The 12,772-nt window shown below is 41.6% G+C and overlaps 1 protein-coding gene across 1 annotated transcript in view; it reads right to left on the bottom strand.

Moving 5' to 3' along the window:
* Positions 1-12,772, bottom strand: part of LOC142183237 (transmembrane protein 150A-like) — a 103,696-nt gene that overhangs the window by 51,545 nt on the left and 39,379 nt on the right. Inside the window, exon 2 of the mRNA XM_075258255.1 lies at positions 11,324-11,371. Within this exon, the coding sequence (XP_075114356.1) occupies positions 11,324-11,371 (48 nt within the window). The remainder of the gene's footprint in view (positions 1-11,323; positions 11,372-12,772) is intronic.

Raw genomic sequence — 12,772 nt, 5'->3', positions numbered from 1 at the left:
TGCTCTATTTACATAGTGTCATTCATCTCACAGCGGCCATGTAATGTAACTACAGCCTAGTCTTATACACGTCTATGTGACAAGACTGGAATTACATCACACGTCACTATAAACAGACAGCGTGTGATATACACAGGCGCAACAACCCCTTCATACAGCTGCTCAGTGGGGAATTACTGGCTAGCTACGCCTCTGCTGATACGGTGTTATTCCAGGTTCTCTATGGCTGGAAATATTGATCAGTAGACCAGTATCAGTACATCAGTAGACAGTCAATATTGGATTGGGATGGTCTTGATCAGCTCAGTGAAGGGATTGTGAATCTTTCACTGTCTCAACAGTGACTGGGTAAGAATTAAAATATGGCCCCTACGTACTGAACACTAGGTGTGCCAAATAAAAGGCAAATATAATTCAATGTGTTCTCAAAATGGTTGTGTGATGAAAAGGTGAATAAGGCCTTAGTCTAGCAGCTAAATAAGTATGAAACAATTTCCAAAACCTCCATAATCATCACAACTTTATTTTTCTTGTAGAGCCACACTTTAGGCACTGTTGGGAAGGGAACTATAATAAAGCCTCACTTACTTACATAGAGAGGTGCTACAGTCTACTGAATGAGGCCATGACTGCTCATGGTCCTTGGCAAACTGTTAGAGGAGCACTGGGCACATTGGATTCCATCGAAGAGAGGTTATTATATTACTAGAAGACTATCGGAGACACTGTGTAGAAGGACAGCATGTCCTTAGCACCCAAAATCTGTGTAGTGGTCAAGTGCTGCCGATACATCAAGAACCTCTATTGTCAAGTCCTTGTTGTGACAGAAATACTTGCTGTCAAATGCTGATTTATTCAGGCTGTAAGTCAACAGAGGCCGTTTAGTCAAGCTATAGGTAGACAAGCCCGGCTATACCTGAAACTTAAGGTTTGACTTGTGATTTTTTTTTTTTATATAGCAAATCTTGGAAGAGAGCCAAATAAGATACTCAGCTACTGAGTGAACAGGTTCTTTGCAATCCTGATAAAAGCTGGTAAGAGCAGTGAGATGCAGGGCCTGGAATACAAGCACACACACTTTATAAAAATGATCTCACCGCTGTAAGTCCATTATACAAGAAGCAATATTTTCAAGGTGTGCGAGACTAATATATATATATATATATATATATATATATATATATATATATATATTTTTTTTAAATGCAAACAATCTGAACCAGCATAATATTTTAGTTCATACACTGTGAACCTTTTATTAAAAATGTGCTCAAGAAAGCATCAAAACTGGTAAACATATATAGTGCCAGGCCTGCGGAGTTGGTAGTTATTCACATGTAGTTAACCTGATGTCACAGCAGTCAGATAAGCAAAGTCCAACCAGCAGAAGAGAAGCAATGGCATATGAATGGGTTGGCAATTTTTTCTTGCAACGCATTGGGCACTTAAAAAATAAAATAAAAACTTGAACCCAGGCAACCCCTTTAAACTTCCAAAGTCTCACTATGTCTCCATCTTTTACAAGGAACCTAAAAGTAACATTTGTGTTGAAATGAGTCTTTAGAAAGCGGTTACACATTCATGGCGATGGCATTGGTAGGTCAAATCACAAACTCTCAGACTCCTATTTTATTACAGCCCAACTCAGACTCTTGCTCTGACTCCTTCATAAAATGGCAGAAAGAAGCAGAAAACCTTAAAGGGATCCTATCATTAAAACACAATTTTTTGTGATTAACACGTAGGAATAGCCTTAAGAAAGGCTATTCTTCTACTACCTTTAGATGTCTTCTCCGCGCCGCTGTTCAGTAGAAATCCTTTTTCGGTATGCAAATGAGTTCTCTTGCAGCACTGGGGGCGGGCCCAATGCTGCAAGAGAACTCTCCAGCACAGCCTTCATCTTCTTCAGGAACGGACTCTTCACACATCTTCTTACAGCACTGGGGGGTCAAACTTCTGGGCCTCAGGCCGAGCAAGCCCACAGGCTACAAGAAAATGGCTGCTTACTTACTGAGCAAGCGGCCATTTTTCTTGTGGCCGCAAGCATACACACTCGGCTCTGCCTGAGGCCTAGACGTTTAAGCCCCAGGGCTGGAAGATGACACGTGAAGAAGCTGTTCCTAAAGAAGATAAAGGCGGCGCTGGAAAGTTCTCTCAGTGCTGTTTGAGCGCTGGGGCCCGCCCCCAGTGCTGCGAGAGAACTCATTTGCATACTAACGAAAACCAGGATTTCTATGGAACGGTGGCGCGGAGAAGACATCTAAAGGTAGGAGAAGAATAGCCTTTCTTAAATTTAAATATGCATTTTGAAAATAGACTGTCACTTTTTTTGGACTCTGACAAAAACTACGTATAGACAGCCCTGTATAATGCTGACATCCATGTATAGTGAATAGGCCCCACATATGGCAATAGCGTGTACTTTATCTTATTACTATATTTCTCAAGACAGAAAGGGGAACAAAAAAAAAAAAAAACCTGGATATTTAGAACCCAGATTCCCTTAGTTATTTATATACATTTTTTACTTTTCTCCCATAGTTTGTACGGCAGTGTGAACAATACACAATGTTTTCTGTATACATTCATGTTTTGGTGTACTGTACACTCTTGGCCAGTTCCAAGGCAGTCCTGTCTCCTCCAAACTAATATTGTTCTGTCCTAATGAGTAATCTTTAGGGCTCCTCCACCCAGTCCTCATGTGTCATCTCTCAGATCTCACAACACAATTACTGACAAGACGTAAGCCTAATGTGATTATCAAGCAGTTCTATAACTACATGCAGCCTTCATATTATACAGCTGCATTTTTAGCATTTGTAATTTACGCAAGCAAAGACAATAGAAAATTATTCAAGCAAGCAAGCAAAAAAAAAAAAAAAAAGGCCTATTGTTTGGTTTCCACAGCTCCTAGGTAGACTTGTGTCTGTGGTAACAGGCTATAAACTCTGTAGTGTGATCTTGTAGCCATACAGAAAATCTGTCCCTTATTTTTTTATTAACACATATTTGGCGCGTTAGCAAGTAGGCGACATATGTAATACAGGCCTGAACGCGGGGTTATTCTACAATGTGTGTGTCTGTTTGGTCTATATGGGATATTTTTAATGGATTCTTTCTTTCTTATTTAAGATGCATTGACCCAATAAAAGTAAACAGATTACAAGAGGTGGACATGGCCTTGAAACATAAAAGGCTAGCAAGTTGGGTTGAGCCGATCTTGAGATTTCAGGATCGTTTTTAAAATACGGTTTCCGATCATTTTCCATTCGAACCCGATCGCGATCCCAATGTAAGTCAATGGAATTTTTTTAAATAAGTGAAGATCGGATTTTAAAAATGATCCTATTCACTACACAGCATGGAGTCTAAAAATCGAATGCTTTCATTGTTAGACTCCACGCTGTGTAGTGATTAAAAAAATTACTCTGGCTACTTAGTCCCCCCTGGTGTCCACTTACCTGCACAGAAGCGCTGCCGCTGGTCCGGTCCCCATCACTCACATCTCCCCTCCCAGTACCCGCCCATACTCTCCTAAGCCACAAGCCCCACCTTCTTCCTAGGTCTGTAAGACTAACCTGGGAGGCGGGGGCAGCGAGGCGAGAAGAGGAGCGAGAACAGCGGGGACCGGACCAGCGATCTGTGCAGGTAAGTGTTATTAGCTACTAGAGATGTTAGCTAGTCTCCCATTAGAATGAATGGACGCTGCCGACACGCAGGGGATTAAGCGGCCGGACGCTGGCACAGGCTGTGTGTCGGCTGCATCCATTCATTCCTGTGGGAACTAGCTAACATTGTTAGCTTTTCCTACAATGCTTGGCCAGTAGCAAAGCATTGTGGGAAATAACCTCCGACCTCAATCCCAACTAAAAAGATCGGAATCGGAATTCCGATCGCAATCGTGAAATTTATTCCATCACCGATCGGAATCCAATCTTTTCTGATCCCAATCGCTCAACCCTACTAACAGGTCCACAATGTCAAACTTCCTCACTTGGTGGAAGCACATAACTTTACTCTTTATTTTCAGGTTGGAGCTAGGTACCCATTAACAGTCACACCTTTAACATTACATGCATGTAGAAACTTTACTTAGCCAAGACTAATATTCAGTGTTTCCAGAACAGAGAGTGTTTGTGCCTCCAGGGAAAAGAAAGCAAAAAAAAAAAAAAAAAAAAGCTGTATGCTACATTAATGTTTTATAAGTTCTTGGAAAGATTAAACAATAAGCAGAGCTCGGGCTATTACATCAGTCAAGGTGGCCATTTAAAAGAACATAATTTCCAAGTGAATTCTCATGAATTATATTATTGCGACTTACACCTCAGAAATGTAATGCAGAGCCCTTAAACTTCGATTTGTCTTTACCGCTATAAGCCTCTGAGTTTGCAGGGTTGTTTTCCAGTAAGAGGCCATATGAATGGAACAGAAAATACATTTAGCATGTTCTGCTGGATTATGTACTACGTCAGTATTCTTCCCTTAACCCATTGTTATCTTGGTGATTTGCCACAATGCAATGGACTATCATAGCTCTGTAGTTCAGAGCCCTAGGGAGTATGTGTATACCAGGCCTTCTCTTATTCTGAATCTATTCCAGTTCTGATGTCAGGTGTACATTAGGGAATAAGCTAAAACTATGCTATGTCAAGATACAAAATAAAGGTGAGATTTAGTGGATAACCAGTTTCCCCATGCTAAATAAGTCTGTGCAGCTTAACCACAGGAGAGCATCATAACTATAGATGGTGGCAGATAAACAGAGTCAGGGGTGAAACTTAACATATGCAGAGAATCCTATCCTAATAATATTATAAATGTGAAAGTTTGTGTGTTTGGATGAATGGATTTGTATCAAATTTGGCACATAGATAACCTGGATTAACACATAGGCTACTTTTTATCTTGGTAAATGAGATGGCTTCACGACTGTTATCAATTTATATTAATATACAATACAATATTATATTACTGATATTAAACTGGTCTTGCCGACAGGACAATCGTTCAGCTAATTGCATTTTGCTGATAAAGCTTGGTCTGTTATCTCTCTAGGTAAACACACAGATAACACTGAGTCCATTCTGTACAAGCATCTGCATATTATCTGATCTGCAGAAATTTCTGTGTCCTGTTCTGCTAGAGGGAGGAGGAGGGAGAGAAATACAGGAAGTGAGAAGCAGACACTGCAGGCAGGGTCGGACTGGCCCACCGGAGAACCAGTAAATCCCCCGATGGACCCCGAGCCTCGACGGTCAGTCCTCATTTTCCCAAAGCAGGAGCATTGTTAAGGGGCCCGATCGTGATTTTCAGGGCTGGGTCGGGCCCCTGAGCAATCCATTTGCATTGACAAAATGAACACTGATAGTGGTCGGGGGCCCCAGGCTGCCGGCAGCAATGTAATGACTAAAGATGGCCGGCTGCCAGCAGTTTCCCAGGGCCCTGACACTTAGAGGCTTCCTGCCAGAGGTACTTTCCCTATTAATATAGGGAAAGTATACATCGGGAGGACTGAGGACACCGGGGCAGCAGCAGCAGTAGCTATCACTACCATCCTATGAAGAACTCTCTGCCCGGACCCCCCCCCTCCCAGCAGTGAGTCATCGCTAACATCGTACTGTGTGGGGAAAGAGAAAAATCTGCTGCTGCGATGATCCACTTTCTGCTTCATGAATGTAATGTAATGTAATGTAATGTAATGTAATGTTTAATATGTATATGTGTACATTTGTTTAACCCTTAAGTACTATCATGGTGTCTATCATACACCACTACCATACACATATCATTATGATAGACACCATGATAATACTTAAGGGTTAAAGTATGTGTGTTGTATACTGTCTGAGGACTGTATGTTTGTATACAGGTATGTGTGTGTATATACAGTATGCTATAATAATGTGTGAGTGTATATGTGAGTATCTATAGTATTTATACAAGTATATATATGGATTATATATGGTATATGAATGTATGTTAATGTATATGTGCTATAACAATGTATATGTGTAAGTGTATGGCTATATATTAGTACTAGCTTCTGCCCGCGTCTTCGTCCGTGAGTTGTTGTCGGAGCTCTGCTCCATCTGTATATATGGGCAGTATACCTAGGTGTACCCCGGCCCCCCCTGGAACCCCCCACGTGCCCACTGATTCCCCCTCCAGCAGAGGTGGCCTTGCACATTTCCCCGCTGCGCACACCGAACTTGGAGACCCGCTAGTGTAGGGAATGCGACACAGAGGCTGCACATGTTGGCCGCCAACATTCCCCCCCCTTACACTCCGAAATCCCCCATCGTACTGACCGAGGTGGCACACCCGATACTGTTCACGTGCCCCAGGTGCGTGGCTGCTTGTTCGCTCTGCCGACGACCGTCCATGTGACGCCATTTTCTTCAGCGCACACTGTGCCCGGTTTCAGCCGATATAGATCCACACAACACAATAGCGCCGTCCAATCTGGGAATGGCTGAATGTCCTGTGATGATGTCATCTCAGGTCCCCAGGCCTAGCTGGAGCATACGTTAGCAGTAGCGGTCGGGAATTGCCTGCACTTAGCGGCATATGAAGTAGCCTGTTTTTCAGGTGACCAGCAAGGCATTTGTGAATTGTCAGCCAAATCCGTGCAGTCGTTTTGCCGTGATTGACGACCAAACATCCAAACTTACAAACTTTCACATTTATAATATTAGTAGGATATATAGTATTCATACATTCATATAAGTATATATTTGACTTATATATGGTATATGAATATATATATATATATATATATATATATATATATATATATACACATACATACACACACACACACACACACACACACGTGAGTATATATGAATGTATATGTATGATTGTGTAGGTAACTGTTGCAGTTTTTGGAAATCACAGCACTTAAACCTACGGAAACACCTACAGTGTCCCTATAGATAAAATGGAAGCTGATAGTCCTCAGAGGAAACCTCTGTGGAGTTTCTGCAAAAAGCGCTGCAGGAAAAACTGATGTGTTGCCGCCGGGGGTTTTCCCGCAGCCCTTTTTTGCTGTGGGACGCTGTGTTAGGCCTTATCCTTATAGTGTGATGTACAGTATATTGAGATGTTAAAGAGGAGCTTTCACCATCTGGGGCACATGCGGTTTTATACACCGCTAGAAATCACAGTTTTATACACTGCTGAATTCAGCGCACTATTGGCATTACCGATCTGTGCCCCCGGTAAAGAGCTATCAGTGCCGGTACCGTAGCTCTTCACTGTCAGAAGGGTGTTTCTGGCAGCCAGTCAAGAACGCCCTTCCTCACAGCAGCGTCTATTGCGCTGTACTGTGAGTGCGGTGAGGAACACTTCCCTCATGATAGGGCTTGTCCATAGAGGAGTACTGGGGAACGTTCCTCCCAGCTCAGAAAGGCCCTTCTGACAATGAAGAGCTACGGTATTGGCACCAATAGCTCTTCACTGTGGGCACAAAACGGGAAATCCGAATTCAGCGCACTGTTGGCTTTCTAGCAGTATATTACACCGCATGTGCCCCAAGAGGATAAAGGTCCTCTTTAAGGATTAGGCGCAACAGTGAGACACAGCTTAAAAAAAACACTGGAAAAAAATAGCAGTGAATCTCAAAGTATTTTTTCCAGTGTTTTTCATTGAGCTTTTGTTCCCAGTCTGTATGGCGGGAGTGCAGCATGGCTCCCAACATGTTATTACCTTTAGCTGCCCTGTCTTCGTATCGCTGGTCTGCAGGGTCCTGATGGTGGGCCCCTAGAAACAATTCCACTGGCGGGCCCTAGACACCCCAGTCCGACACTGACTGCAGGCAGAGTGCTGAGATACACTTCCAAATCGGCAGTTTCCCAATTTTAAACATGCAGGAAAAATGAAAATCTAATTTGTTCCAAAATTCTCAAAAATGAGAGCTATGAAGGTAGCCAGAAGTCAAAAGACTTCTCATCAAATGGAGCTGAGGAGGATTGAGCAAACTAGGCATAAAGCGGCTCTTAGAGCAGCTGAAAAGCTGGAGAAGGCGGATCATCGCAGCCAACAACACTCTCATTATATGGTATCCCGCCTGAGATGCCGGAACAATCACAGTCACGGTGTGAGGAACAAGTTCTGCAGCAGGGCAGCTTGAGAGCTGCCAAAACGCTGAAGCAGGCGGATCATCGACATCAACGATACACAGACGATGTCGCGGGCAGAAGACAGTCTCACATAAGTGAGTACACCCCTCACATTTATGTATTTATTTCATGATATATTTCCATATGACAACACTGAAGACATGACACTTTGATACAGTGTAAAGTAGTCAGTATACAGCTTGTATAACTGTAAATTTGGTGTTCGAGTCACATGACACTGGGGAGGGAAAATGGCTAATTACAATTTGGGGTGTACTCACTGTTGTTGCCAGGCTTTTAGACTGTAATGACTTGTATTGAGTGATGTTTAGGGCATAACATATTTACACTGTTATACAAGCTGTACACTGAATCAAAGTGATCTTTCTTTAGTGTTGTCCCATGAAAATATATAATGAAATTACAAAAATGTGAGGTGTACTTATTTTGTGAGATACTATGTGTGATATATTTTGTGATATATATATATTTTTTAGTTATATGAGAAAGCAGCCTGTACATGTTTTCATATACATTCAGTCATAGTTACAGTCTTTAAATGGATCAGAGGATGGAATACTAAAGCTGCGAAAATCAAGTCAGAGCACAAGTGAAGAACTTCATGGAAGTGAAGCTTGCAAGAAAATGAATGACTGTGGTTGGAAATTTTGTGGCTAACTGTGTAAACTACTCATGTCTGAAGCCTTGCAGAGCAAACGGAATACTTCACAGAGGGGGCAATGTATAATTCTACACATGCTCTCACAGTAAAGTATTGTAACCATATTCTGTTCTTAAATTTGCTTCTCAGAAAGCCCAAGTTTAGGATTATATAAGAACTTAAAGTGTTCTTCCAGTTATAAACCAACTATTCATAAATGAATAGTACAGGTAAACATTAAATAACTAGAGATGAGCGAGTACTGTTCGGATCAGCCCATCCGAACAGCACGCTCGCATAGAAATGAATGGACGTAGTCGGCACGCGGGGGGTTAAGCGCGCCGGCTACGTCCAAGCGGAAGTACCAGGTGCATCCATTCATTTCTATGAAGCGTGCTGTTCGGATCGGCTGATCCGAACAGTACTCACTCATCTCTATAAATAACCTATGCAATGTATTGTATTGTATTAAATAAATCTGTTTCCTTCTCCTCTTCTCTCATCATCCTTATTTTTAACACATGGTTTGCATAGAGGTCCATGTCTGTATATACAGGTTTCTATATAGAGAGGATGTGTCTGCTGCTGGATAGTCAATTGATTTATTGCCTCATTCTGCAGTATTGAAGTCTTATCTAGAAGATTCAGCAGAGTCAGACCCCAACTCACAATACAGAGGAAAAGTAGCAGCTGCAGTCAGGGGTGTAACTAGGACTAACACGGTATAATACCCCTTTTACTGTTTATCACACGGTATAACATCCCCTTTAATGATCCTTTCACATCGTATATTGTCTCTTTATTGAACTGATGAAGTAAAAGCCCTTACTGTATGGGAGCCTTTACCAGGAGCCCTTACTGTATGAGGGCCTGTAACATGGGCCTTTATTCTAAGGGTCCATGTTTCAGGCCCCCACACCATATAGTGTCCCCCATAGATTATTCTAGCCAGTAATAGCCGATTGTTGACTGCCTCTAGGAGAAAGCAATGGGACCGCAAATGAAAGGATCCTTTCACCTCTGAGTACAGCTGCCAATCCATTTCTGGCATCTGAGGAAGGCCCATCATTAGCTGAAACGTCAACTTCCTTGCCTAACCTTTGGCACATATCAATAAATGTATACCTAGGAGAACTACTTGGAATGTGTACTTATTTATTATGGATACAAGTACTATACAGACCATAAATCAGACCTTATATTTCACATTGCCATCTAGTTTATTTGATGGACCCAATGTTTATGTTCATCTGAAACACACTTCCAACATTCTGTCATATAAGCTTTCCCTAGAAAAAAAGAGAGGATGACAGCCAACATCAACGAAGCAAAGTTGTGTTATGCTGATGGATTATCGCTTCTTAAAAATAGTACAAGATAACAGTGTTGCTGTGGGTGAGGTCATATAAGGGAAGAGTACTCAGAGAGACACACAGCAGCAAAACACTTTCTTCAGAAGAACAAATATTCTACTAACTACAAAACAATCTTAGCTATCCCCAAAATACCCATGGTGTGAACAGCAGTGATGTGCTTCACAGGGACAATCTTGTCAAGCAAAAGAGCCAGACAGGGATGATATACCGCTGTTCTATAACAAAATGACCATTATTGACCCACCATTAAAAGGAGGTGCCAGGCAAGTTTCTTATCTGTTATCAGGAGACCTTGTCTGTAGGGATGAGCCGATCTTGAGATTTCAAGATCGATTTTAAAATCCGATTTCCGATCTCAATCGTGAAATTTGCTCGATTGCCGATCGGAATCTGATCTTTTCCGATCCCGATCCTCAATCCTAGTCAATGCTTCTCTATGCGAAAAGTCACTTTTAGGGTTGAGCCGATCTTGAGATAATCTCGATCCCGCTGGAAAAAAATCGGGTCGGAATTCTGATCGCGAAATTTACTCAATCGCCAATCGGAATCCGATCTTTTCCGATCCCGATCGCTCAACCCTACTTGTCTGCCCTCACCAAGGAGGGCCAATGAGACAGTCATCAGACTACTACAAGGTTCACACTTGCCTTTAGATTGCAGTAAGCTAGTAAAATGTACGGCACACTTATTCAGTTTAGCAATAAGAATATGTAGCAATTTGTATGTCCGACATTAATAGGGGGGGGGGGGGGTGTACAAGTAGCTTTTTTTTCAAAACCCATAACAGGTCAGTGAAAGATCATTATATTGATGGCCTACTTTTAGGATAACCCTTCAATATCACTTCTGTAGGGTTGTGACAAATGGCACTTATACAACAGCTTGGTTTGTCTACCTGCATGCCACAGATTTAGTATTGGTAGCCTGCAATGGCGACGTGCAGATAGATGGAGCAAGGTAAACAATGAAGAGTGTCACATGTGCCCTTATAAACAGCTGAACGGTAGGTGTTCCATTATTGATGGCCTATCCAAATCCATCAATATGCTGATTCCAGAAGAAAAAAATCCTTTTAGGAGAGAAAATAACTTTCAAAATGTATCACGGAGGCATCAACTAAGGTTATAAGGAACAAAGAAGTAAATTGAAACGAGAGCTATTATTACCAGTTTGACACCGGGCAAATGTGGTTGTTCGACAATGCCATGGCATACCTGTAAAATAAGATTTGTAGATATTAGCATATTTATCTATATATGCAGATGATTAACAACCATGCACATATATAACACTTACACAATTTCTCCAAATAAATAATCCTTTATATATATTTAGGACGTTACAATGTTGCTCATTCAACAGACCAGGACAACATATGTAGCAAGCTTAAACCTTCTCATTGTGGTTCTGTGGGTTACCAGAAGGAACACTGACTTCACTCAACACTCAGACATGCTTCAGTTAATCAATTCCATATGAAACACAGTGTGGGGGATTAGGATCTGAAAAATCAGATTGCAAACATCATGGGATCAAGGACGGATGCAAACTCTACATGGCAAATATAGGTAAAATGAAACAGTAGTAATCCTACATAATGCAAGCAGGCCAGTGATATATCTTTTTAGTTCCATTAACCCATTCACTAAAATATTTTTTTTCTCCCAGTCTTCCAAAAGTCTAAACTTTTATATTTTGCCAGTCACATTAGAGCTTGATTTCTGCCAGATACATTTCACAAGTTAAAGGGCTTTTCCTTCACCATCTCTGATTCTCAACAGTTTGCCCGCTGTCTGCTTTTTTCACTTCTTGTATTCTTTAAGAAGCTGGTAGGAGGGCTTTAACTGATGGACCAGACACTATGAAGAACATATCTAGACATAGACCTTGCCTTTATCATTACTAGATATCTAATGTAAATGCACATAAAATAATATACACAGTAACTGTATACATTACACAGGGATGGAGAGAATTACAAACATAAGCAGCAGAGGAGAGAACAGACTTGCAGTAAACAATGTTATCTTTGTGTTTACATAGAGAGACAAAGGCACTGTCCAAGCCTATATCAGCAAACTGATTGTCCTGACCACAGAGCTGTACACAACAGCAAGAGCAGTAATCTCACATCAGGCAAAGGAATCAGCATTTCTAAAGCAATGTATTTGAGTCTTGAATTTGCACAAGCCCGCATTATAGATGAATGGGAGTACGCCTTTAATATCCTCTTTATTATACTAGATTGAGAGCTCTATATGGGACAATAACTGGCAATACCTGTAGGGTGCTGCAGATTATGTTGGCACTAAAGAGACATAATATTAATTATTATTATTATTATTATTAATAATAATAAAAAACAACGTAACAACGAGGGTGCAATAAGGCACATGGTGTGGGTGGGACCCAGGGGCGTAACTACCATAGAGGCAGCGGAGGCGGCTGCCACAGGGCCCAGGCCATTAGGGGGCCCGGTGACACCCGCTACCGCTGCAGTTTTTTTTTTTGTTTTGTTTTAATAGGCTGTAACGGGCCCTATTCAATTGCCGATCCTGGGTGGGCCGGGATCGGTAAATGACACCGCAGGCCCCACAAATGCTATCATTATACTC

The sequence above is a fragment of the Leptodactylus fuscus genome, chromosome 10 (assembly GCF_031893055.1).
Source record: "Leptodactylus fuscus isolate aLepFus1 chromosome 10, aLepFus1.hap2, whole genome shotgun sequence".
In the NCBI taxonomy this organism is placed as follows: Eukaryota; Metazoa; Chordata; class Amphibia; order Anura; family Leptodactylidae; genus Leptodactylus; species Leptodactylus fuscus.
Note: the sequence above shows the minus strand (reverse complement) of the source record. Positions and strands in the feature narration are given on the sequence as shown.